General features: G+C 35.7%; 2 protein-coding genes across 10 annotated transcripts in view; both read left to right on the top strand.

The window, feature by feature from the left end:
• CACYBP (calcyclin binding protein) overlaps window positions 1-24,627 on the top strand; it is a 753,822-nt gene that overhangs the window by 157,116 nt on the left and 572,079 nt on the right. The window lies entirely within an intron of this gene.
• The window catches only part of RABGAP1L (RAB GTPase activating protein 1 like), a 790,617-nt gene that overhangs the window by 209,877 nt on the left and 556,113 nt on the right, over window positions 1-24,627 (top strand). For all 8 annotated transcript variants that reach the window (XM_050767055.1, XM_050767059.1, XM_050767046.1 and 5 more), the window contains one exon: window positions 11,950-12,100. In XM_050767055.1, coding sequence (XP_050623012.1) covers window positions 11,950-12,100 — 151 coding nt within the window. The remainder of the gene's footprint in view (window positions 1-11,949; window positions 12,101-24,627) is intronic.

Here is a 24,627-nt window from a genome sequence, read left to right as displayed (position 1 = left end):
AAAGAGAGAAAGAAAGAGAAAGGGAAGGAAAGAAAGGAAAAAAGAAAGAAAAGAAAGAAAGAAAAAAGGAAGGAAGGAAAGAAGGAAGGAAGAAAAAAGTATATAAATTTTACATAAACTTTCCAGAAAATAAAAGAGAAGGCAATACTTTCCAGCTAATTTATGTCATTTGCTTACCATGCTATTAAAACCAGATGAAAATATTACAAAAAAGAAAATTGCAGACCAGTGCCCCTCATGAATATAGACTAAAAAGACCTCAACAAGTCCTAGCATATCAAATCCAACAATATGTAAACTTAAAAAAGGATAATGTTGCATGACTATGTGTGATGTATTTTGGGAATCAAGACTGCTTTGACATTTGAAAATAAATCAGTGTTATTCACTTATATCAATAGGCTAAAGAAGAAAAGCCATATAATCATTTCAATAGATGCAGAAAAAGCATTTGACACAATTCAGCATTCATTCATGATTTTAAAAAACCAAAAAACAAAAAAATCTCTCAGCAAGCTAGGAATACAAGAGAGCTTTCTTAACCTGATAAAAGGTACCTATGAAAAACCTGCAGCTAACATCTAACTTAAGAATGTCAGATCCCAAGACTGGGAATAAGGTAGGGATATCTATTCTCATGAGTCTTACTCAACGTAGTACTAGAGGTCTTAGCAAGTGTAATAAGCAAGGAAAAGAAATAAAAGGCAAACAAGATTGGAAAGGAAAATATAACACTGTCTCTATTTGCAGAGATGTGATTGTCTGTGTGGAAAACCCCAAGGAATCTACAAAACAAACAAAAAACTCCTAGATCTAATAAATGAGTTTTACAGTGTTAAAAGATACAAGATCAATATGTGCACATCAGTTTCATTTCTATATACTGGCAATGAAAAATTGAAAATAGAAATGTTGAAACAAAAAAGCACCATAAAAGAAAACCATGAAATAGACAGAAATCTAACAAATTGTGAGCTAGATATATACTTTGACATACTAGAAAACAGTAATCAAAGACATCAAGGAAGACAGAAATAAATGAAGATATATACTATGTTCATGGAATGAAAGTCTCGATATTGTTAAGATTTCAATTATTCCAAAACTAATCTTAAAAGTAGTGCAATTTCAATACAATTCTCAGCAGATTTTTTGGTAGCAACTAACAAGCTGATTTTAAAATTTATATAGAAAGGCAGAGTAACTAGAATAGCCAAAACAATGTTGAAAGTGAAGAACACAATGAAAAGACATATTACCTGATTTCTAGGTTTACTATAGAACTACAGTAATCAAAAGAGTATTGATACAAGGATAGACATTGAAATTAGTAGCATAGAAAACAGAGTTCAGAAATAGAGCCACACAATCTAAAGAGACATTTTCTAAAGAAGACATACAAATGGCCAAGTAGCACATAAAAAGATGCTCAATATCATTAACCATCAGGGAAATGCCAATCAAAGCTACAGTGAGATACCACATCATACCCACTACGATGTCAATAATCACAAAGACAGATAATAACAAGTGTTGGCAAGGATGTGGAGACATTGAAAACGTCACATAGCAACTGCAACTTTCATATGTTGCTGGTGGAGATGCAAAATGGTGCAACCATTTTGGAAAATAGCATGATATTTTCTTATAAAGTTGAAGACTCTTATACCACCCAGCAATTCGAATCCCACTGCTGTGTATTTACCAAGGTGAAATTAAAACCTGTATGTGAATGTTTATGATAGCCTTGTTCATAATTACCCCAAACTGCAAACAACCCAAATGTCCTTCAGAAGTAAATGTATCAACCAACTGTGGTATATTCATTCTATGGAATACTACTGAACAATTAAAAGAATGAACTGATATACATCACAACTGATGGATCTCAAGTGTATCATGTTAAGTGACATATGCCAAAGTCAAGTGACTTAATACTATGTTATTCCATTTGTATGATATTCTGGAAACCCTGTCATCATAGGAAGCATGTCAGTAGTTGTTAAGGACTGGTGGTATTGACTACAAGAGGGTCCAGGGAATTTGGGTATGGGGGAAATGAGGGAACTATGTTATATCTTGGTTATGGTGGTGGTCACACACCTATTTGCATTTGTCAAAACTCACAGAATTGTATACTAAAAACGTGAATTTTACTCTGTATAAATTGTGCCTTAAATAAACGGCAAAAAAGAAAGAAAGCCCAGAGTCTGAACTGCTAGTAGGTGCTGAAGCAAGAATAGTATCACTAAATCTAAAAAAGAAAAAAGAGGAAAAAAAGGAAATTTATGTCTTATACATAGATGGCTATTTGAAGTGTGTTCTTTTCTCCTGTCACAACAGTTCCTTCATTATACCTTGCATACTCATTGGTAACTCTGTCTTAACTAACTTTTCTCTTCTTATCCTGCAAAGTTATGTCAAATGCACATGACCTCCTTAAAGTCACTGTTGTTTTAGAGACATCTCCTGTAGTTCCTAGAGTATAGTAGGTGCTCAATTCATATTTATTGGCTGAATTTTTGAATGAAATATCTCTCACCATTACAGATTTCTGTCCAATTTTATGAATATTTTATATATCTATATTTGGATCTATATTTGGTAGTTATTTTTATCTTATATAGTGTTTTAAGAAATCTAAGTTGTAATATTCTCCATTAGATTATACACAGATTCATTTATCTTATATCTGGCTTCATCTTGAACCCTGGGAATGTTACTTGAATAATTTGTGTCTTGATTATGTCATGGTGAGATATTCTGATTTAAACATTTAAAAAATATTATTCTGACTGCCCAGTGAAAAATGGATTAAAAGGGAACAAAGATGGAAGCAGGCAGAATAGGTAGAATGCTATTGTAAATAATCCAGGGGAGAGATAATTATGTTTTGCACCATGCTGGTAGCAGAGGGTGACATGTGATCAGATTCTGGATATATTTTAAGAGACTAATGATAGTATTTGCTTCTGTTTTCTGTGTGGCCTGAGAAAAATAAATAACTGGCCACTGATGTCAGAGTTTTTGGCTTGAGCTACTAGAAGACTTGTTGTTTACTCAAATATAGAAGAAGAGAGATTTGGAGGATAAAATCAAGATTTTGGAGACGTTGAGATGCATTTAAGACATCCAAGTGACTATGTCCATTAGTCATTTTCATATAACACTGAGTTCAAGGAAAAGATAGGGAAGGAAATATGAGTTTGGGAGTCATCAGTATATAGATGGTTTTTAAAGCTATTAGAATGAAATGGGTGAGATTACTTAGGGAGTGAGTTTAGATGACGACATCATCCAAAGACTGCACCCCCGACCACTCCAGTGTTTGGGAGTTGGAAATAGGAGGAGGATCATGCAAAGGAGCCCAAGAAAGCACAACCAGTGAGGTGGGAGGAGAATAAAGATAAAAATCAAGTAAACTAAGTCTATCAGGAAGGAGACAGTAATCAAATGCTGATAGGTGAAGTCCAATGAAGCCTAGAATTCCACTGGGTTCAACAATTTAGGTGTCACTGGTGATCTTAAGAACAGTTTCAATGGAGAGGCAGGAATGAAAGCCCAGCTGGATTGGAAATCAGCAGATATAGATAACTCTTAAAAATAGTTTTGCTATAAAGGGATGATAGGAAATGAGGACACATTAGTCAGTGGATGTGGGTTGAGAGTTTTTTATTAAATGGGCAATATAGCATGTTTGTATGTTGCTAGAAAGGATGTAACAGAGAAAACTTGATAGTGTCAGAGAAAGAGGACATAATTATAGGATAAGTTGATGAATAGGCAAGAAAAGATGTATATGTTGACTAGTGGAGGGGTTGAATTTGGAAGCAGAGGTAGCTCATTGTAACAGAAGGAAAGGTGAGGCGTGGCTACAAAGGTAATAACTGACAGTTCGGTGCACTTACTATGTGCCAGGTTCTATTCTAAGCACTCTCCATGTTAATTGTTGCAGCAGCTCTCTGAGGTAGGTATTATCATATCTTCATTTTAGAGATAAGAAAACTGAGGCATAGCTATGTTAGGTAGCTAGTGTAAAAATACAGAAAATATAATGGCAGCAAGTAAGTAACTTGCTCAAGATCTCACAGCCAGTAAGTAATTTGCCCATGATCATGTCAAGTAAATGACAGAGCCAGTTTTTGAATCTAAACCACTCTGGTTTTAGAATTAGAAGTGCATGTGGGTGTGTGTGTGTTTTCTGTTTTTCTTTTCTTTTTTTTTTTTTGAGATGGAGTTTCACTCATGTTACCCAGGCTGGAGTGCAATGGTGACCTCGACTCACTGCAACCTCCACCTCCTAGGTTTAAGTGATTCTTCTGCCTCAGCCTCCCGAGTAGCTGGGATTTATAGGCATGTGCTACCACGCCCTGCTAATTTTTGTATTTTTAGTAGAGACGAGGTTTTGCCATGTTGGCCAGGATGGTCTCGAACTCCTGACCTCAGGTGATCCACCTACTTTGGACTCCCAAAGTGCTGGGATTACAGGTGTGAGCCACCGTGCCTGGCCATTAGAGCCAGAACATTTTTAACCAGGTGGGCAGGCTGCCATTTCTATAAATATAGGTACCTTGCTAGAATAGTTTTTTTTTTTTTGAGATAGAGTCTCACCCTGTCACCCAGGCTGGAGTGCAATGGCGCGATCTAGGCTCACTGCAACCTCTGCCTCCCAGGTTCAAGCGATTCTCCTGCCTCAGCCTCTTGAGTAGCTGAGATTACAGGTGTGGGCTACCACACCTGGCTAATTTTTTGTGTCTTTAGTAGAGGTGGGGTATCACCATGTTGGCCGGGCTGGTCCTGACCTCGTGATCTGCCTGCCTGGGCCTCCCGAAGTCCTAGGATTACAGGTGTGAGCCACTGCACCTGGCCTAGATTAGTTTTTATAAGAGCGTGTAGAAGTTCTAGTGAGTGAATGAATAAACTAGGAAAATTGATACTCTTGCCCAGGTAGTACTTGAAGCTTCTGGTCATGATTTTAAAGAGAGATTATGAGAATGGCAGTATGGTGGATAAGAAAACAAAATCTTTTGATGACTAAATAAATAGCCAAATAGAGATCTCCACTCAGTTTCTAAAATGCAAGATTTATTACTTGATTCAATGAAAATTTATGAGGCATCATCTTAGGCTCTTAGAGATACATAGAAAACAACATAGTTTCTACCTTTGAGGTTTATAATCAATGTGGGTGGGAACGCATACTCATAACAGTTATTTAACAAAGTTACTGAAACACTGAGACTGTTTTCACATTTCTTGACCACTTTTTTCCAAGTCATTTCATTCATTCATTCATTCATTCATTCATTCATTCATTCAACTTTTAAATCTTAATCATCTATTCTTTCTTAGGGACTTTAACAGACACTGCTGATTTAAAGATGAGTAAACATAGTTTCTACCCTCAAGGTTTACCATGTTATAGAGGCGTGTAGACCTTTAAATAGAAAATTGTGATATAATCAATAAATCCTTCTGAAAGCATTGTAGACCCAATGGACATTTTTGAATGTATACAGAAATAAAATAGTACAATGAAGCTTCTTGCGCCTACCGCCCAACTTCAATAAAGACAATATCTAACAAATTTCTTTAAGCTGCGATCCCATTGTTTGTTTGTTTGTTTGTTTTTCTTTGGCGGGGAGGGAAGGTAATATTGGAGTAGAAAGAACATTGATTAACAGGAAACAAATTGGGAGGTAATTGCATGGGTTGATGATATTTATACCAAACTCACAGACCCTGTGTACGGAGAGGAGGCTCCAAATGGGAAAAGACTTTTGAGGTAGAATTGACAGAGTTTCTCAGCCGAAATTCAGTGTACATTTTTTTCAGAAATAAAATATTTCTAATAATATTTTTATTAATGGACTTGAGGAAATTATTTAAAGGTCTGAGGGAAATGTTTTTAAAAACTAAGACAATTGATTCTTAGACCTTTAGAAAACTTGTTGCATCTTTTACAATTCAAATATTTTTTTTATTTGGGCCATTATAATTATGTCATGATATGAAAAGGGTAACATTTGCTTAAACTATAGAAGTTTAAACTACTATGTCTTTTATACAAGGATTGTCAAATATTTTTAATTGTGCTCAGAATTTCTTTCTGAAACATTCGATTTAGAGATTTCCTAAGTCTCAGGAAAAATAGGTAGGCATTTACATACAGACTTTTTTTTGTGATTTATGTAGGTAAAGCACCTGTCGTGTGGAGTCCTACACTTTGTGCTTTGTGGAAATATTTTTTAAAGTGAGGAGACAGTATATATACTCAGTGAAATTTTAAATGTGTTTGAAAATATTTTGAACTTACTCTTAAATAGCTAGATCATTCTATTAAACAAGCAAAACATGAATAAAGTCAGAATTCTTATAATCAAATATACTATCAGAAAGATGGAAAAATATTTCAATACTAATTTGAAATCATTAGAAAAAATAAAAATAATATAGAAAAGAAAACTAAGAACAGACTATATAAAAAGTTCAGTACTGGAGGTCTTTAAAGCAGATTGGAGTTAAAGGTGTATTGAAGAAATAGCTGCATGAAAAAAGCATGTGAACTAAAGAAAGAAAGATTGAGAGAGAGAGAGAGAGAGAAAAAAAAATCATTTGTGATGGGAGAACTTGTAAAACCAAAACTAAAAGTGGTAGCAATATTTCTTTATATGTTGAATATATTCAGAATGGTAATGATGATGATTTAACTATTATTTAAATTATTTAAGGGATTAGGCAGAATAATATCTGGATAACTGCTTCAGGTTTTGAAATGCATGGAAAACTTGAAAAAGTTTAAAGACAAAAAAAAAGGTAGTGCTCACTGTGAATACTTAGCCATAAGTCAACTTTTTTCAGGAAGAATATGCAAGAAGATTTTCTAACCAGAAAGACTAAGTGAACATTGGAGGGAAAAAATTGGGTATTGGATTATTACATCGAGTAAAATCACCTTCAAATCTGTCATTCTCTTTTATTGAATAAGATAAAATTGATACTTATTTAATAGGCATTTTAATTGTATTTTTCATGGCTCTTAATTACTTATCATCAGAGTGGGAAAATGTATTCAGAATCTGTATGCTTTTCATCTTCATAATGACCTTTAATCTATCCTTTTTCTTGAAACATTTCTTAATGTAGGTCGTATAACTTCTCCGTATGTAGTTCTTCTCATTATTGTGGGATGGAGAAATCTCCGACCTTTCTTGATGCCACCTCATCTTTTAATTTCAGTTGTAGTTCTTTCCTTTTCTGGAGAGAACTTTTTCAAATGGGTCGTGCTGCTGGTGTCATATTCTCGTATCTAATAGCCACCTACTTCCACCTCCTATCAAAATTTCTCTAATTCCATTGGTGACTTTTCAGTGGTCATATTCAGTGACTTTTATCCCCCTCATCTCTTGCTTTTTCTGCTGTTTTTGTTAGAAATAACTCTTTCCCTTTGAAATTTTATCCCCCAGTAGACACCTTCAAAAGTAGAGTTCTTACATGCCTAAGTAGTTTCAAGAAAATCCTCTTTGAAAGCAAAGGAAATCCACTAGATGAGTCCGTGGCATTTTTTTGATCCTATTAAATTCAGTGAGAATGTTTGCTTCTAAAAAAGCATTCTTTTTTGTTTAGCTTTTGTAATTGAGATACTAATTTCATTTCATAATTATATTTATTCACTTACCAAAAATGTATTAAATGCCTTTTATATGCAGAGCACTGCTTCTAGGTGCTTAAGATATATAAGTAAAGAAGACAAAGATTCTTGCCCTTGTGGAGTTTCTATTCATGCATTAAAACCTAGCCAATTACTGTATGATTAATAGATATTTGATTTATGTGTGACTTTAAAAATAATTGTATTAGGTATCCATCTTGTTTCTAGGGTAGAGTTCAGCTGGTATCATAACCAGTTGCCTATTTTCAAGTTCCTGATAGCTACAGTTAATGTATTAAAGCAATGGCAATGTGTAGTTACATTTTAATCAGAAATATTGAAAGCAATGATTATTTTTATAAATTTCTGTTTTATTTATTTGGATCTTCTCTGGTCATAGATATATACTAGCAGCATCTGGCTTAATATTTATTAGTGCCTCTCAAGTGATAGGGTGCTATATGCAGTATAATTGCTGTACTGTTACTTGGGATAACCAGTAAAATAAGGCTGTTAAGCAGTGTTATGAGTGACTCAGTTCTTTTTAAATGTTAGTCTCTAAAGATAAATAGTGCTTCAATTGTTAAGAGAGGAGAAAAGACATTTTCGTTTGCCTGGCCAAACAAGTGGCTAAGGGTCAGCTAGAAACTGAATCAATGGAGTTGGATTATATTATGATAAAGTATTCATTGGGGACTGTTGACTATTAATCTTAAGGAGTATGTGTATGTATGTGTGTATGCATGTGTAGGAAGAGATACTGAAACTTTAAAATATTATAGTTAAATCATTATTATATATCATTATATAAAATATTACAGTTAAATCATTATACAAAACAATCTGGGCCAACCGAATATTTAACCAAGCTGCTTGTTATTTTCATTTTGCCTACAATATTGGAAATATGTTGTAGTAGGTCCAGTGAATGTTAGGATGCTATTGCAGAGGTTTAGGGAGGATAAAGTTGGTTGCAGTTGAGATAGAAGTGCATGAACTTTGTAGAGGTTGAGAAAATAAGATATATTAGACTTGGTGATGGATTAGTAATAGATGATGGGGCAAAAATAACTGCTGGGTTTCCAGTTAGGATGGATTGTGGTAACAGTTTCTGAGGTGGAATACCCTGGAAAATGACCAGGTTTAGGGAGAAGAAACTGAGTTCAGACTTGGGCATATTGATTTTGAGGTACCTTTGAGCTTCTGGAACTTGGGATACATGTTTATAGGTGATAATGCCTACAGACAAGAGAATGAAAGAAAAGGGCAAGAGTAAAGAGAGAGAACTTTAAGCACTTAAGAGGTTAACAGGAGAAGCAATCAACAGTGGAGTTTGTGAAGGTGGATAAAGAGGTAGTGCTTTGTCACTGAAGCCAAGGGAAACAGATTGGTCAACAGTGAAAGGACTGAAAGTATGTCTTGAATCCAGTGGAACATGGAGAGAAGTCATAGATCATTTAAGTGAAAACTTTTCAAGGAGAGATGCAGAAGCCATGTTGAACTGAATTGAGGAAGGAATTGGAGGGTAAGAAATAGAGATAGTGCTTCTATACCAATTCTTGAAATTTGTTGCACAGGGTAAGAGTATGATGGAGAATTATACGTGCCATTGAAGAAATGATTTTTTTCAATGTTCTTAGTTTTTAAATTTTGGGACAGGGTCTCACTCCGATGCCCTAGCTGGTGCGATCTTAGCTCATTTGGTCTCAACCTCTGAGGCTCAGGTGATTCTCCCACCTCAGCCTCCCAAGTAGCTGGAACTACAGGCACATGCCACCATGTCCAGCTAAGTTTTTTGTGTATTTTTTTTTTTTTTGGTAGAGATGGGGTTTCGCCATGTTGCCCAGTCTGGAACTGGTCTGGAACTGGTCTGAACTCCTGGGCTCAAACGATCCTGCCTACTTCAGCCTCCCAAAGTGCTGGGATTATGGATGTGAGCCACTGTGCCCAGCCAAGAAAGGATTCTTTGACATGGAGTTTTAATTAATTAAATTTATTGGAGTTTTAATAGCTGTAGAGACACAGTGATGTCTTGCTGATCTCTATATAACATGTAACATATACTATATTTAACTACTTTGGATTTCCCTTACATGATATTATAAATTATTGGACTCATAATTCAAAGTATTTTGCATTTAATTTTAGAGGGAATGAACTTTGCTTTTTGTACATCGTTGCTTTTAATTAACCTAATTTTCTATACTAATACCCTTAACCCATATGTTTTTCCTATTCAAAAGTATAATCAGAGCCAAACATTAAATTACAAAAAGATCCTTTTATAACTAATCCTGGCTCTCTTGTGGCATAATATTCTTTGTCAAATAGTTTATTCAGGTGGAAGTCTTCTGAAGAATAATTAATACTCTTCCTCTACTTGATATATTTTGTGAAACATAATTATCTATAGTGTTTTTCCAAATTAACTGAAATTATGTTTTAATTTAAAGCCATGAGAGAAGTTTAAAGAATTGAAATGACTTTTTGTGTTTAATGATTATGAAAGAATTTAAAATCATTATAAATATTTCAGACAGCATAGGAAAATAAAAGGGCTGCTTTCCCTCTTAATTCTATTACATAGATATTTTGGAGTATGTTCTTCCCTATTATTTTTCTAGGCGTGTGTAAAAGCAGGTTTCAAAATAGTGGGTATGTAGGTGTATTTAAACTGACACCTATTTACTAATTTGAAACTAGCTTTTGTCACTTGGCACCATAACTGTTATTTTAAGGTGTTAAATCATATCAGCTCTACCTGTCTCTAGTTTATTTTTGCTTCAAGCCTAGCAGTATTATCAGCTTAGTTTCTCTAACCCAACAATACAAAAGCTTAGCTAGAAAAGGCTAAAATAAACCATTAAATCTGATGGTTTACTAACATTATTAGTGGGATGAGTTTACTTGAACTTGTTTCAGTTGTGGAAGTTTTAGTTTTTTTCTGAGATAGCCCAATTATGACAGTATGGGAAAAGCAAGGAATATATTTTCAGTGGAAGGTATGCCAATACTGGGGTTTGGGCTAGAGGTGGAACAGTGTGTATAATCTAGTGAAGTAGCTGGGAGGTCACTTTTAGAAAATAGACATGTGGCTTTTATGACTTTTGAGGCTCAAAACTTGAAACTAGAGCCTGGGGTGTTAGATCAAACCAGAGTACATTGTCAAGGTTTGGAGTCCCAGTGGTTGCACCAGAGTCGGCTCTAAGAGATAAAAAGTGAGCAGCAAATAAAAGTAAAGTCTGAGCAAAAAGGCATAGAATATAGTTCCAGATTCAAGCTAGGCACCCAGAAAAAGATGACAGATGAAATTACATTCACAATATTGAGATATGCAATTCAGTTTCTTGGTCAGATGTGCATAGTAGCATATTTACTATGTTGTGATCACTGATTTTAGGAGGAGAGATCTTTGCCTTTGTTCTGACGCCGCACACCTTCGGGATGTGGTAAAGCCTGATAAATATATGTTGCTTCCCCAGCAAGTTGGAGTTGTTGCGTAAGTTCTGGTGATTGTAGGAAAGGGCTAGGTCCTTCCTTTAGTGAGCACTTGCTGTTGTAACAAGTCAGGGAGACAAATTCAGACATGTAAACAATAATGAACTCTTCTTACTAGAAAACCTATCTTAGGTCGTTTTAACTTGGAAGTTCATTGATATCTAAGTTTATCCTGGAACAAAGAATTCCGAGTTAGGTCATCAAGAGACAGGGCTTCCTGGAGGACCTTGGAGTCAGGATGTGGCCGCCACATAAAACTTGACTGTAATATGTATGCCTTATGTCTCCTATACTGTGGAGCCTGTCTTTGGCACTTGGCCCAGCTCAGCTTGGCCTCAGAGAAGTGGGTATAGTCAAGGTGTGATAGGCCTGTGGTCCATTTTCAACATCATTTCCTGAACCCTATTCCCTGCCACACATCATTGTCCAGCTTGCTGTACATTCATTTCAGGGGATTCAGATGGTTCATTTTATGCCTTGGAATGTTGCCTAGCAATATATAACTAAAACATTCATTATTATGAATAAGTCCATAGGATGATTTTTAAAAGTAAATGAGAGGAAGAAAAAGCTTTTCCTGGAGATAGAATTATCTGGTTCACCAATAAAGAAGATGAGATCAAGAAAAAAAGTTGAAGACATAACTGAGCTTAAGCAGTACTATTGTTTAATGCCCCGCCGCAAACAGTTTTCTCTTGAGCCAAGCTTACACTTTTATATAAACTAGTATATTTTTCATAGCAACAGCAGTTCAGGAGTTATAAAGGGAGTGTGAATGGATTATTTTCTTGTCTTCTCAGGCACAATAACCTTGGTGCACGACCAAAAGGGCTATCTACTCTGGTGAAGAGTGGTGTCCCCGAAGCATTGAGGGCAGAGGTATGGCAGTTACTGGCAGGCTGCCATGACAACCAGGCAATGCTGGATAGATACCGAATTCTTATCACAAAGGTAGGAAGTTATTTCATATTATTTTCATTGGATGACCTATTAAATAAATCCTAGTTTTCATAGCTCCCGTAAGCCATAAATGCTTTGAACTTCTTCATGAATATATTGAGGTCATGAAGTCAGTACTTCTACCTTTTGTTCTGAATACTTGTGGTGGTAAACAATGCACTTAGTCATCTATGAATACTGTATGCCTTGGTTTTCATCTTTTCATTCAAGTGATTTTATAATAGCTATTTACCAAATTGGAATATATTTATATTTCAAGTGTTTTCTAACTTCTCAACCTTTTTAAATTCTATGAGATTTATATAGTTATAATCATACATAGTTACTCTATTATAGTTTTATAATAACATTAAAATGAAATAAAAAATTCTTCTGTGTTTATGTCACCTAACATTTAAATGATGTAGATACTTGCCCTTTTTCTGTCAGGGGCCTTTGGTTTCACTGTAAATTCCTTTGCTTATGTCTAAATACCTGGTTTTAGAGCATAAGTAAAGGTAAGTGTTGGCCTTGATCCTAGACTCACCACCCTAGGTCTCACCACTTAATTACTTAGTCTACTCTAAATACTGGATTTTTAAATAATAGTAAAATTTTATTTTTTAATTTAAAAGAACCTCTCTTCATAAATGAGATTTTTACAATCAAGACTTTGTTCCTTAGACTATATGAACTTTTAGAACTTTTTATCTGCTGTAATTTCTTTTTACTTTTCTTTCCTCTTTGCCTCCTTTCCTTCCATAAATATTTTCTGAGTGCCTAGTATAATTATCACTGCTGAATTCAGTTTTTTTTTTAAACGTTAACCTCTTTTTTTTGTTTTTTTAAGATTGATGGCCTCTACATTGGAATATGCAGGATGATCCATTGGTGTGTGGGAAAAAATGTCCAAAGTTCCATTTGTATATTTTTAAAAATAATTACACCAAAGGATACTAAGCTGTACTAATATTTGGTGTGCCATAGTACTGAGGGTTTATGAGGTCCTTGGATCCAGTGGCCACTGGTCCCACATGGTTCAGGAGTGACCTGAGGGAAGAATGGAACTTGCACACTTTGGAGGAATCATTGTGGGGCTCACACTCGTATATTAACTTCCAAAATATTACAGTTTTCTTGCATTTTGCATGTGTTAGATTAAATGGATTTACAGGTTATCTAGGTGTAACTTAATCCTCATAAAATGTGTGATCGGCTTAAAAAGATTGCTATCACAGGATGCTGCATTTCAAGTTTTTTTTTAATTTAATATGTTCCTTCAGTGAAGAATTCATATTATGATAATGAATGACAAAGCAACTACTTTTGGAAACAAACTCAGGTTACAGAGATGGACATTTTGAAACATATGGTGATTTAAACACCTCTGTGATTTTTTTCATTGAAAAAACATGCATCACTATAAAAACTTTCACATCTTCACACTTAACCTGGAATCAGAAATTTTAAATATGTTTAAAACTTATACAAGCAGTTGCAGAGAATTTGGAACTGATTGTTAAAAGCATATAAACACAACACCTTCTGATTTATTCATATGAGTATCTAGAAGCTGGCGTGGTGGTATATGCCTGGAGTCTCAGCTGTTGAGAGGCTGAAGTGGGAGGACTGCCTGAGGCCAGGAACTTGCACCTGTGACTAGCCACTACACTCTGGCTTGGGCAACATAGCAAGACCCTGTCTCTAAAAAAAAAAAAGAAAGAAAGAAAACCTAGAGAAAGCAGATATTTCCTAGCCAAATTTCAACAAAATGATTGATGAGTGGGACTGAAAAAATGATGTATGTCTACTTGGGTCTGTGGATCTTTGCAAGTCTTTTTTGGACATGATAACAGAACCATGAATCAAAAAACTGATGCAGAAACAAGTTTTCATTGTTGTTTTGTAAACTGCTATAACAAACATATTAAAAATACTGACTCATATTTTATGATTATTTTTATATAAAATGTTTAGAATAGGCAAACCTATAGAGACAGAAAGTGGACTAATAGTTGCCAGGGGTTGGAGGAAAAGGGAATTGGCAGTCACTGCTAACAGATATATGGGGTTTGTTTTTAGATGATGGAAATATTCTGGAATTAGACAGTGGTGACAGTTGCTCAAGATTATGAATATACTAAAAACCACTGAATTGTACACTTTTAAATGGTGAATTTTTTGTTATGTTTAACACAATAGAAAAATTTCACACACAAAAATAATGATCCATATTCAATATTGAATAGTATTTTATAGCATTTTTAATTATCTTTTTTACATCCTATCTAAATTTCTGTGCTTCATAATATCTATATTAGTATAGTAGCACTTGTACATGATAAATATATGTATATTAGATATTTATGCCTAGAAGTTTTTATTGATGGAGTATCTGATTGAAATTTTCAGAGGTCATAACTCTGGGCATCAGAGTACTTTTTCATGTAAATAATAAACTAAATTATATACATTTATTGGCTGCCATGGGGTAAGAGGTAACTGCCATTCCCCTTTTTTTCACTAAGAGGCTGTCATAATTCATACCTTTAAAAATTTCAAGGGAAAAATGTAAAGAATACCATCCCATGATATTATTTATGAATTCTTGATAAACAGTGTATGTTCATATAGTGAGAAAATTTTTATCATTTATACCAAACACCATGGTAGTTTTAATTATACAACTTGCAAAAAAAACCCTTTAAGATCAGGAGATAGGGCTTGGCTCAGTGGCTCATGCCTGTAATTCCAACAGTTTGGAAGGTCGAGGTGGGAGGATGGCTTGAGCCCACGATTTCAAGACCAGCCTAGGCTACATAGTGAGACCCTGTCTCTACAAAATAAATAAATAAATAAATAAAATGCTGGACATTGTTGCACAAACCTGTAGTCCCAGCTGTTTGAGTGGCTGAGATGGGAGGATTGCTTGAGCCCAGGAGATCTAGGCTGCAGTGAGCTGTGATTGTGCCATCAGACTTCAGTTCAGCTGGGGTGACAGAGTGAGACCCAGTCTCAAACCACAAAAAACAGAATGGCAAAAATCATGAATAAAATATATGGAAGGTACTTGGAGGCTGATAAAATATATTTTTTAGATTTTTTCCCTCTGGAGTTCTAGCTGTGATTTATTTTCTGCCAGTGAAGATTGCAGGGAGGCAAAAGCCATATTTTCTCTGGCAGTGTGGTTGGCAGATACCTGGGCTTCACCAGTTGTGAAGTTTTTGCATCTGTCTCTGGGCATTTCATTCTCAATCACTTGCCTTCGCTCTGGGGTTCCTGTTTCCTGTGGTTTCCTTTCCTGAGTGGCCACAGCAACCTCCTGATTCTCTGGACGATAGCTGTGGTGACACACCTAAAGAGCTGGAAGGGCAAAAGACTGCTACGGCAGGATCTTCAGTCTTTTGCCCTTCAGCTCTTTCAGGAATGAAGAACCTTCATTCCTGCATTACATCATTTTTGAAATAGTTTACCTGATTAAACCCTGTCTGATAGACTTGGCATATATTTGTCTCCTTGTTGTCACAAGATGGCTTTTCTACATCCAGCATTACATTTAGAAAAGAAGAAAAGAAAAACAAAGTCAACTCAAGGTAGCCAGATTTGAGGCTAAGAGCCCAGTCCTCCAGACTGCCAACTTTGTTCAAGAATTCTGACATCAACCACAATTTGGGGGTTCTTAGTGCCACCCTGACTTCAGACCAACTAGCTTCAAACTTGTAGATCCTCACAGACTTCCTCAGGTTTGATAATTTGTAAGAATAACCTACAGAACTCAGTAAAGTGCTATACTTAACAATTGTAGTTTTGTGGAGTTTTTTTTTTTCTTTTTTTTTTTTTTTTTTTTTGCAAAAATATACAAATCTGAACCAGCCAAAGGAAGAGATGTATAGGGCTGAATGTGGGACTAGGAGAATTCCCAATGTGAAGCTTCCATTATTCTTAAGGATATGTTGCCCTCCTGGCATCATCCTCAAGGGCTCAGTACCTGCCTAGCATCAATATGTAGCATTATACACTTGGAGTATTGCCAATCAGGAAGCTCACCTAGTTTTGGTGTCCAGAGTTTTTATTGGAGTTTTATTACATAGGCATGATTGATTGGATCATCACCTACCTGCTAGAACTCAATCTCTAGGCTCCCCTTCTTTCCTCCCCAGAGGAAAAGAAGATAGGGACACAGCCAAACCATAACATACTGGGGCTGTTGCGTGACTCAAAGCCCCAATGCTCTAATCACATGGTTGGTCTTTGTGGCTTGAGTAGCCTACATCATGAGTCTTCTTCTTAGTCTAAACTATCTGGGGGCTTACCATGAATCATCTGATTAACATAAACTATCAGATGTGGTTAGAGGGGCCTACCACAAATAACAATCCTGTTATTTAGGAAATTTCAAGGGTTTAGAGGTTACCGTCCACAAGCTGGAAAAAAGACTAGACCTCTCTTTGGCATTTCAGAACCAAGTCTATCACCCTTTTAAAGAATTTTTCTTAAGCACCAAACAACAATCCCATCTGTATATTCTTGACCAGAATTCTGTTACATGGCTACTATCTTCATGGAAAACTAGAAATGTTTTTTTAAAGATAGACACATTGATTCACCCCTCTACCCCCTCCAAATCTAGGCTTTTTGTAAAGAGGAAAGAGAAAATAGGTATTGAGTAGAGAACTATGTTTCTGTTCACCAACTGCCTCTTAATAGTGGTACTAGTTGATATCTATTATGGAATAATTATTCTAAAAATATATGTAAATTTGGTTTGTTTTAGATATTTACACTATATATAGTGTAAATATTTACTAATTACCACTTGAGATTGACTATCAATGTGTAATTCAGGTCGTATAATAAATATTTTCACATTCAGCTTATAAATCTATGACAGCTTAAAGTTTTTAATGTTATTTCTATTGTTAATACAATTCTCAAAAACATTTTCATACAAACATTATAGAAATATGTGACTCTAATCATGTGTGTTTATTCAAATCATAAACAGGGTCAAATCATAAGACTTCTTTGACATAAAGTACAGTGGTATATTTAATTTTATCGTCTTCCTTGCATTTATAGTAAGATGAATAATGTCATTTTTTCTAAAAATGATTTTTTCCTTTTACTGTCCTTGGGGTAGCAATGAGATAACTAGTGCCTGTAGCCAAGAGTATATGTAAGTACTTTGGTGGTGAATACATCTGAGCTTACTAGTCACTAAGTGGAAAGGGCATGAACACCCGGAGGATTTTCTGTAAGAAGTGCCTGCATATTTGGCACTTGTTGGTCATGGTTCAGCAGCTGTTTGTCCTTCTTTTGGTCCAGTTAATTTTTCCTGTCTTATTAAGGGAATGGCAAGATTTCAAGGTTAGTTAATGAAATGGTTCAGCTTGAACAAACAGTTGCTTTATAAAAACCCTACCAGAGGCCTCAGATTACACAGGGAAGAAGGAATATAAAGTATTTTGTATTTGTCTCTTCTCACACTGCTATAAGGACCTACCTGAGACTGGGCAGTTTATAAAGGAAAGAGGTTTAATTGACTCACAGTTTCACAGGGCTGGGAGGCCTCAGCAAACTTACAGTCATGGCAGAAAGGGAAGCTAACACATCCTTCTCATGGTGGCAGGAAAGAAAAGAATGAGCAGGGGAAATGCCAGATGCTTATAAAACCATCAAATCTTGTGAGAACTCACTCACTATCAGGAGAACACCATGGGGTAAACCACCCCCGTGACTCAATTATCTCTACCTGGTCCCTCCTACGACACATGAGGATTATGGGAAGTACAATTCAAATGAGATTTGGGTAGGGACACGGCCAAACCATATATTTACAGAAAACTTAAGGTTTGGCTTCCATGAAAAAGTAGTCTACCATTTAATTCTATAGTAGGAATGCACATTCTGAAGCATTCTTTCAGGGGTGGCAAACATACAACCAGCAGGCTAGGTAGAACCTACAAATATGCTTTGTATAGCTATCAATACATCAAAGAATGGTATACACTTATGGGTGAAATTTGTACTTTCTTTTTGCTATGGGTGTATTACTCTATTACTTCCTATCTATCTTTTATACATTTTAATGCCTGTTTGGACCTCAAATATATTCAATTTTGTGAATCTGTTATTATACTATGTCAGCAGCCATTGCTTGCTTCAGAGGAGGGGGCTATCACAGTGTACTCGCAATTGATTAATGTCCACTTCCCCAGCAGACTTTAAAATCCAGAGGAGCAAAGACCACAACTGCGTTGCTCTTTATGAGATATCCTATGCCTGGTATAGGGCCTGCCTGACACATTCTAGATGATAAATAAAATTTTTGTCCCTCCTGAGGGGAGCATAAGGTCATAGTTGACTTATTTGTATAGTTATTTATTCTTTTGTTCTTTTCCATGAACTATAGCCTTATATTGTGTTAGGTCCTGGATAAAGCTTTTAAGTATGAAGCAATGTCTTTTTTGCAGGAAACCTATTCATCTCGTTGGGGAGAGCTATAAGCAGTGGGTCAATTTGAGCAGCGGTTCCTGGTGAACTAACCTCTTCTGTTTTTGCCAGGAAGGAGGTGGCAGCCCTTAAGAATTAGTCCCCTAGAGAATTTTGCAGTGGTAGTGGGTCATGTAGATTGAGTCACCTTGAATCACGGTAGGTCAATGATTGGCCTGCCATGGTAGGATGGACAATAATACTGAACATAGAATATGGCCGGGATTACAGTGTGGAATAATTATACTTTATATCGTCTTGTTGGTTTTATAATCTATAGAAAATAAAGTTCTTCATATCATTTTGACTGGTAGAAAATGACTGTAGGGACCAAAGTTTAAAAAAGGGTGAAAATCTCTGGATGAGATTCAAGTGAAAATGAAGTAGGTTAGGAGCTGTAGACCAACTGATAACCTCAATCTGGAACCAAGGACCAAGCAGGACCAGTCAGAAGAGCTGTTATATGTAAATCCATGGAGAATTATGTTGAGTCACTCTCCACTTCAGAAGGAACTTTCAGGCACACCTTGCCTTGGTAACAGTGGTAGCTTCGCTTTAGGAGGAGATTTTGGTGCTCACTATGCAGGAAGACCCTGGGTTTGAATCTCAAATTCTGCTACTTACTGGTTTGTGACCTTGGGCAAGCTCCTTAACTATCTTCAGTCTCAATTCCTTCTTTTGTGAAATAGGCATAATCATATGTATCTTACAGGATTGTTGTGAGAATTTAATAAGATAATTTATATAAAGCACTCAGTTGCATGCCTAATACATAAGCACTCACCAGTGATAGGGAATGAGGAAAATTATAAAGCAATATATGCCTAAAGGAAGTTTGAAGTAAGCTTTCAGAAATAACATCATCAGAAAGTACTATAGGAAATATGGAGATTACTGTGGGCTCTTGAGATCTGTGCAGGTTTCAAGACATTCATCTGAGAAACGGGGAGAAAGAAAACAGGAAGTGTGTAGCCCCCTGTTATCTACTTGTACCGCTAATTCATTCATTATTTATCAAACAGTATCTCTTCTGTATCAGAGGCTATGCTAAGTACTAGACGTGTAAAGAAGAATAACACCTATACCCTATCCTTGAGGAGTTTACAGCCCAGTGGGGGAAGATAGTCAAAAAGGCAAAGAAGCAGCGATAACATGTTTAAGCACTGTGACACAGGTATGAGCAAAGTGACAAGTGAGGACAGAGACTGGATACAGCCATTTCTGCCTAGGAGCAGAGAATGGGAGTATGTGTTTAGGCTGAGGCAGTGCCATGCATAAAGACACAGAGTTGTGCAAGGTCCTGCCATGGTCAGGGGGTGAGAAGTTCCGTATGACCCATGGGGGTACTCTAGACTCTACCGTCTGAGCAAACTACCGGTGAGCAAAGACGGTATCTGGGTTTTGCTCACTGCTCTAACTTTACTACTCAACGCTAGGACTGCCCTTCAGTAGATGCTAGATAAACGCTTCCTGAAAGATTTAATGGGGTATGTGGGAGACATTATGTCTAGTGCTTTCATATATCCTTTCCATGTAAGCCTAACAGCTTCTGTGATGTGATTCCCATTTTTACCATGAAGAAAGCTGTCACATAGTTACTAAATAGTAGAATCTGTAAAGTCAAAAACCCAAAACTAGAATGAAAGGGACAGCTCATCCCTACTTTTGGTCTTGTAAAGATCCTTTAGAGGGAAAAACTCTTTATATTTTTCTGACCATCAATTATTAAGCGTAATAAAGAAGGCTGGGCGCAGTGGCTCACGCCTGTAATCCCAGCACTTTGGGAGGCCGAGATGGGCGGATCATGAGGTCAGGAGATGAAGACCATTCTGGCTAACACGGTGAAACCCCGTCTCTACTAAGTTACAAAAAATTAGCCGGGTAGTGGCGGGCGCCTGTAGTCCTAGCTCCTCGGGAGGCTGAGACAGAAGAATGGCATAAACCCGGGAGGCGGAGCTTACAGTGAGCTGAGATCGCGCCAATGCACTCCAGGCTGGGCGACAGAGTGAGACTCCGTCTCAAAAAAAAAAAAAAAAAAAAAAGAGTCATAAAGAAAAGGTTGAAGAAATAAAAACGCTATCGCATTTCTATATACTGTTCATTGTATGGAAATGAAAATTCATAATTTAGAAACTATTCTGTTTCTATTAGGAAACAAGTATAAACCTTACAAGTCAGTGAGTAAGAAAGAGTTCTAAAGCGCCTAACTTCAAGTCATCTCTTTTAAGATGAGTCTTGAGCCTTCAACCATTGTCTCTTGTTATATGAGTCCTGCCACTGAGGCATAAGGTACTACCGATGCAGATGAATCACTGGAAGACTTTTACCACATATTTCTGAAATCCTATGTCCTTTATTGTGTATCATTGAGATGTTTTTATTATTCCTATTAAGCTGCATTTTTCATAACGTTTGAGGTGATCTGAAAGGACAATAGAAGGATCATGACCTTGTTCCTGTGTAGAAACAAGCAAACAGAATTTAGAGCTTCTGAAATGAATATTTCTTAATTGTTGGCTTGAGGACCCACTAAGCAATGATCATAGTTTCACATATTCTTAGTCATTTGAAATGGGGATTGTGTATGTTTTAGGGCAACTCAAATTTTATGTAGCATAACAGCTGTGTGTGTACTTTCAGTAATTATATGACATATATGGTATAGTTTACCTATCACATCTGCTGGTTTATATAACATAGCAAATATTAGATTGTAGTTGTATGCTCTCTTTTAAAAATTATCTTTATGTAACATTTGTACCACATACTCTGTTAAAATCAAAATAAGCTTTTAATTCATAAGCTTTTAGAAATAATAACGCCATGAGCTCTTTCTCTCTACCACTTGAATTCCTGTTTTTCTCCCAAATGAATCTTCTCTTTCAAAAGTGTGTTTATATATGAGAGTGTGTGTGTGTGTGTGTGTGTGTGTGTGTGTGTGTGTGTGTGTGTGCGTGCCATTTCTTTTTTTTTTTTAAGAGACAGGATTTCACCATGTTGCTGAAGCTGGAGTGGTGGCTCTTCACAGGTGTGATCATAGCGCATTGCAACTTACTCTTTTAAAAATATTTAAGTGCTAGAGGTTGATAGACCTGGATTTAAGATTCACCTCTCCCATGTATTAATTTGTGATCTTGGAACATTATCCCAACTTTTTAAGCCTCAGTTTCATCATTTTTAAAGCAGGCTTAATAGTAGTATCTACCAGGATTTTTGTGTAAATTACATAAAATGATGAAGTGCTTGGCGTATAGTAAGTACTCATGATTAGCTTCTACTGTCTTTATCAATATGATATTACATCATGAACAACAGTAATAGTAATGTTAATACTAATAATGGATATTGGTGTCAGGGTATGTTTCTAATTTAATACTTGTGTTAGATAATTTCCATTACACAGTTTTTATAAGAGCACATGATGTGTATAACAGCTGGTTAAACTGAAATACGAAGTGTCAGGTTTGTATTTTTCTGGTTTGGGGTTTTTTTCTGGTTGGTGAATATCATGGAGTATTTGCATTCTAAAATTTGACTTTGTATTGGTTATATGGATTATTTTAGTGATTATGCAAATTCAACTATATAGTAAAGTCAAATGATATTCTCTAAAAATCACTCCTAAATACTGTGTGATGTAATCAAGACTGGAAGGGAGGTATTAATCTCATTCACTTATTCATTCACTTATTCACTAACTCTTGATTGATCAACTTTTATGGGCTAGGCTCTCTATTGTTTCTAGGGCTATGTAGATAAAAAGACTTCACACCCTTGAGGAGTCCAGCTAGGAAAACCAGGCTTATGCACTGATAGATAATTTTATTATGATACAAGTTATAATAACTGTCTTAATCAAATATGTAGAATGCAGAAGAGATAGTGACAGCTCTGCTTGAGTGAACCAGGGAAGACTTCACAGAGGAGAGAATATCTGAGTTGGGACTTGAAGAGTATTTCTGAGCGGGATAGAAGAGGGCATGTAGTATAGGGAGTGGCTTATGTAGTTTTTCAGCTTCCATTTAATGAGTTAGCTTGGATAGGTTATCCAGGAAGCCTTTGAGAGTTAAATCAGTGTGTTCCTTCGCCTACTCGCCTACTTCGCTAGTTGGCTGCCGTCATCTATTTATGCATCAATGCGTGTCTCCTTGTTAAATAGAAACTTAATGTAAGTTTATTCTTGTTAGAACAAATACATATCATGATAAGCCTTGGGAAATATGTCATGTCAAAATGATATCACAAAAGAATATTTAATTGGTGATCTAAGGTTGATGTAATAAGATTTTAACCTATTAAAGCATCTATTCAGTTAATGTTTAAGTACCTATTGTGTGCCAGGTACTGTGCTAGGATGATAATACATATTAATTTTTAGAATTAATTAACTGAAAAAATATTGATTGACTAAAGTAAAACAATATAAACTTGCAAAGAAGCAGCACTGTTTTATAAACTCCAGAGAGCAAAAAGGGCAATAGTTGCAAATATTAATTTGGTAGTTGCTGTCAAAAATTCTTTTTGAAATAATAAAAAAAAACTGCAAGAGTGGCTCATTTTAAGATTCTGAAAATTCTCTGCTTTGTTGATCATTATATGGACAGATAAATTTTCCCTGCCTTTATTCACATCTGATTACTGGTACTGCTCAGAGTAAAGCCTGTCTTCTTTCTGTTCTCCAGTGTATTATTGTAGCAGATGGCTTTTAATAAAACATTTAGCTAAAGAAGAATTTTTACTCTGGGTTGGTGGAATGTATTATAATGATAATATTGGAAATTCTCAAGAGGGGGTGTTTAATTTGATATTTTTCTTTTGATTGAATAACCTTTAGTGAATATTTAATTGAAAAGTCAAATTATGGTATCTGTTACATCGTTTTTTATTTGATAAATTTCAAAACTAAATTAAACCCTGTAGGTCATGTGTAGCCAAGTAAATATTTGCTTTTTCTTTACATGGTTTACTTTTTAAAAATTAAGGCAGTTTATTAGTCAGATAACACTGAATACTAGATTTCATTGAGAGTCAGAGCATTGCTTAATTATATGGCTGCTCTGTTCTCTGTCGTCACCTTGTCTAGGTGTAGGCATTGAGCTTTTTGATAGAATGAGGTTATTCCAGCTGTGTCTGTACCATTGGTATTTATAAAAACCACAGGCTGTTGTATAAAAACCACATTACTGATATAAATATAAAATTTACAAAGATCTCATCAGAAATTTATAGTTACTAAAAATTTACTAACCAAAACAATGAGACAGGCAAGGAGAATAAAGAGTACTCATTATGTTGTAATGTAAATGCCTTGAATATGTAGGTACTGGAAGGCCTTTATTAAAATAAACTAAGAATTGGCTGGGTGCAGTGGCACACACCTATAATTCCAGCACTTTGGGAGGCTGAGGCGGGCTGATTGCTTGAGCCTAGGAGTTCGAGACCAGCCTGGGCCACATGGTAAAACCCTGTCTCTACAAAAAATACAAAAATTAGCTGGGTGTGGCGGCACATGCTCGGTAGTCCCAGCTCCTTGGGAGGCTGGGGCGGGAGGATCACTTGAGCCCGGGAGACAGAGATTGCAGTGAGCCAAGATCACACCACTGCACTCCAGCCTGGGTAACAGAGTGAGACCCTATGTCAAAAAAAAAAAAAAAAGAAAAAAAGAAAAGAAAAAAAACCTTAAGAATTAATGAAAGAGATTCTTTAAGAAAATATACAATTTATTTTCTCTTTTCTTGCATAATTATACATTTGCTTGTGATTTTTTTTTACAGAATGATTTAAATCAAATTTTCTTGATCCCCATCCTTTGAGATCTTTCATTTACTGTCTGTCTATAGTGATATCTACATGTATAAAAACTATAATTATATGTGAATTTGAGAACTAACAGTTTTCTTCTCAACTCTCCAACACTGTATAAAAATTTTAAAACATACTCTAAGTATTTTCATGTACTTAAGTGATACATTCTATTATTAGTAACAAATATAGTTTTTGTTATCCTTCAAATGTGTTTCATAGTTTTCAGGTAAATTAAGGAAGAT

Source organism: Macaca thibetana, chromosome 1, assembly GCF_024542745.1.
Source record: "Macaca thibetana thibetana isolate TM-01 chromosome 1, ASM2454274v1, whole genome shotgun sequence".
Lineage (NCBI taxonomy): Eukaryota > Metazoa > Chordata > Mammalia > Primates > Cercopithecidae > Macaca > Macaca thibetana.
The sequence above is the reverse complement of the archived record's forward strand: the minus strand, read 5'-3'. Positions and strand labels throughout refer to the sequence as shown.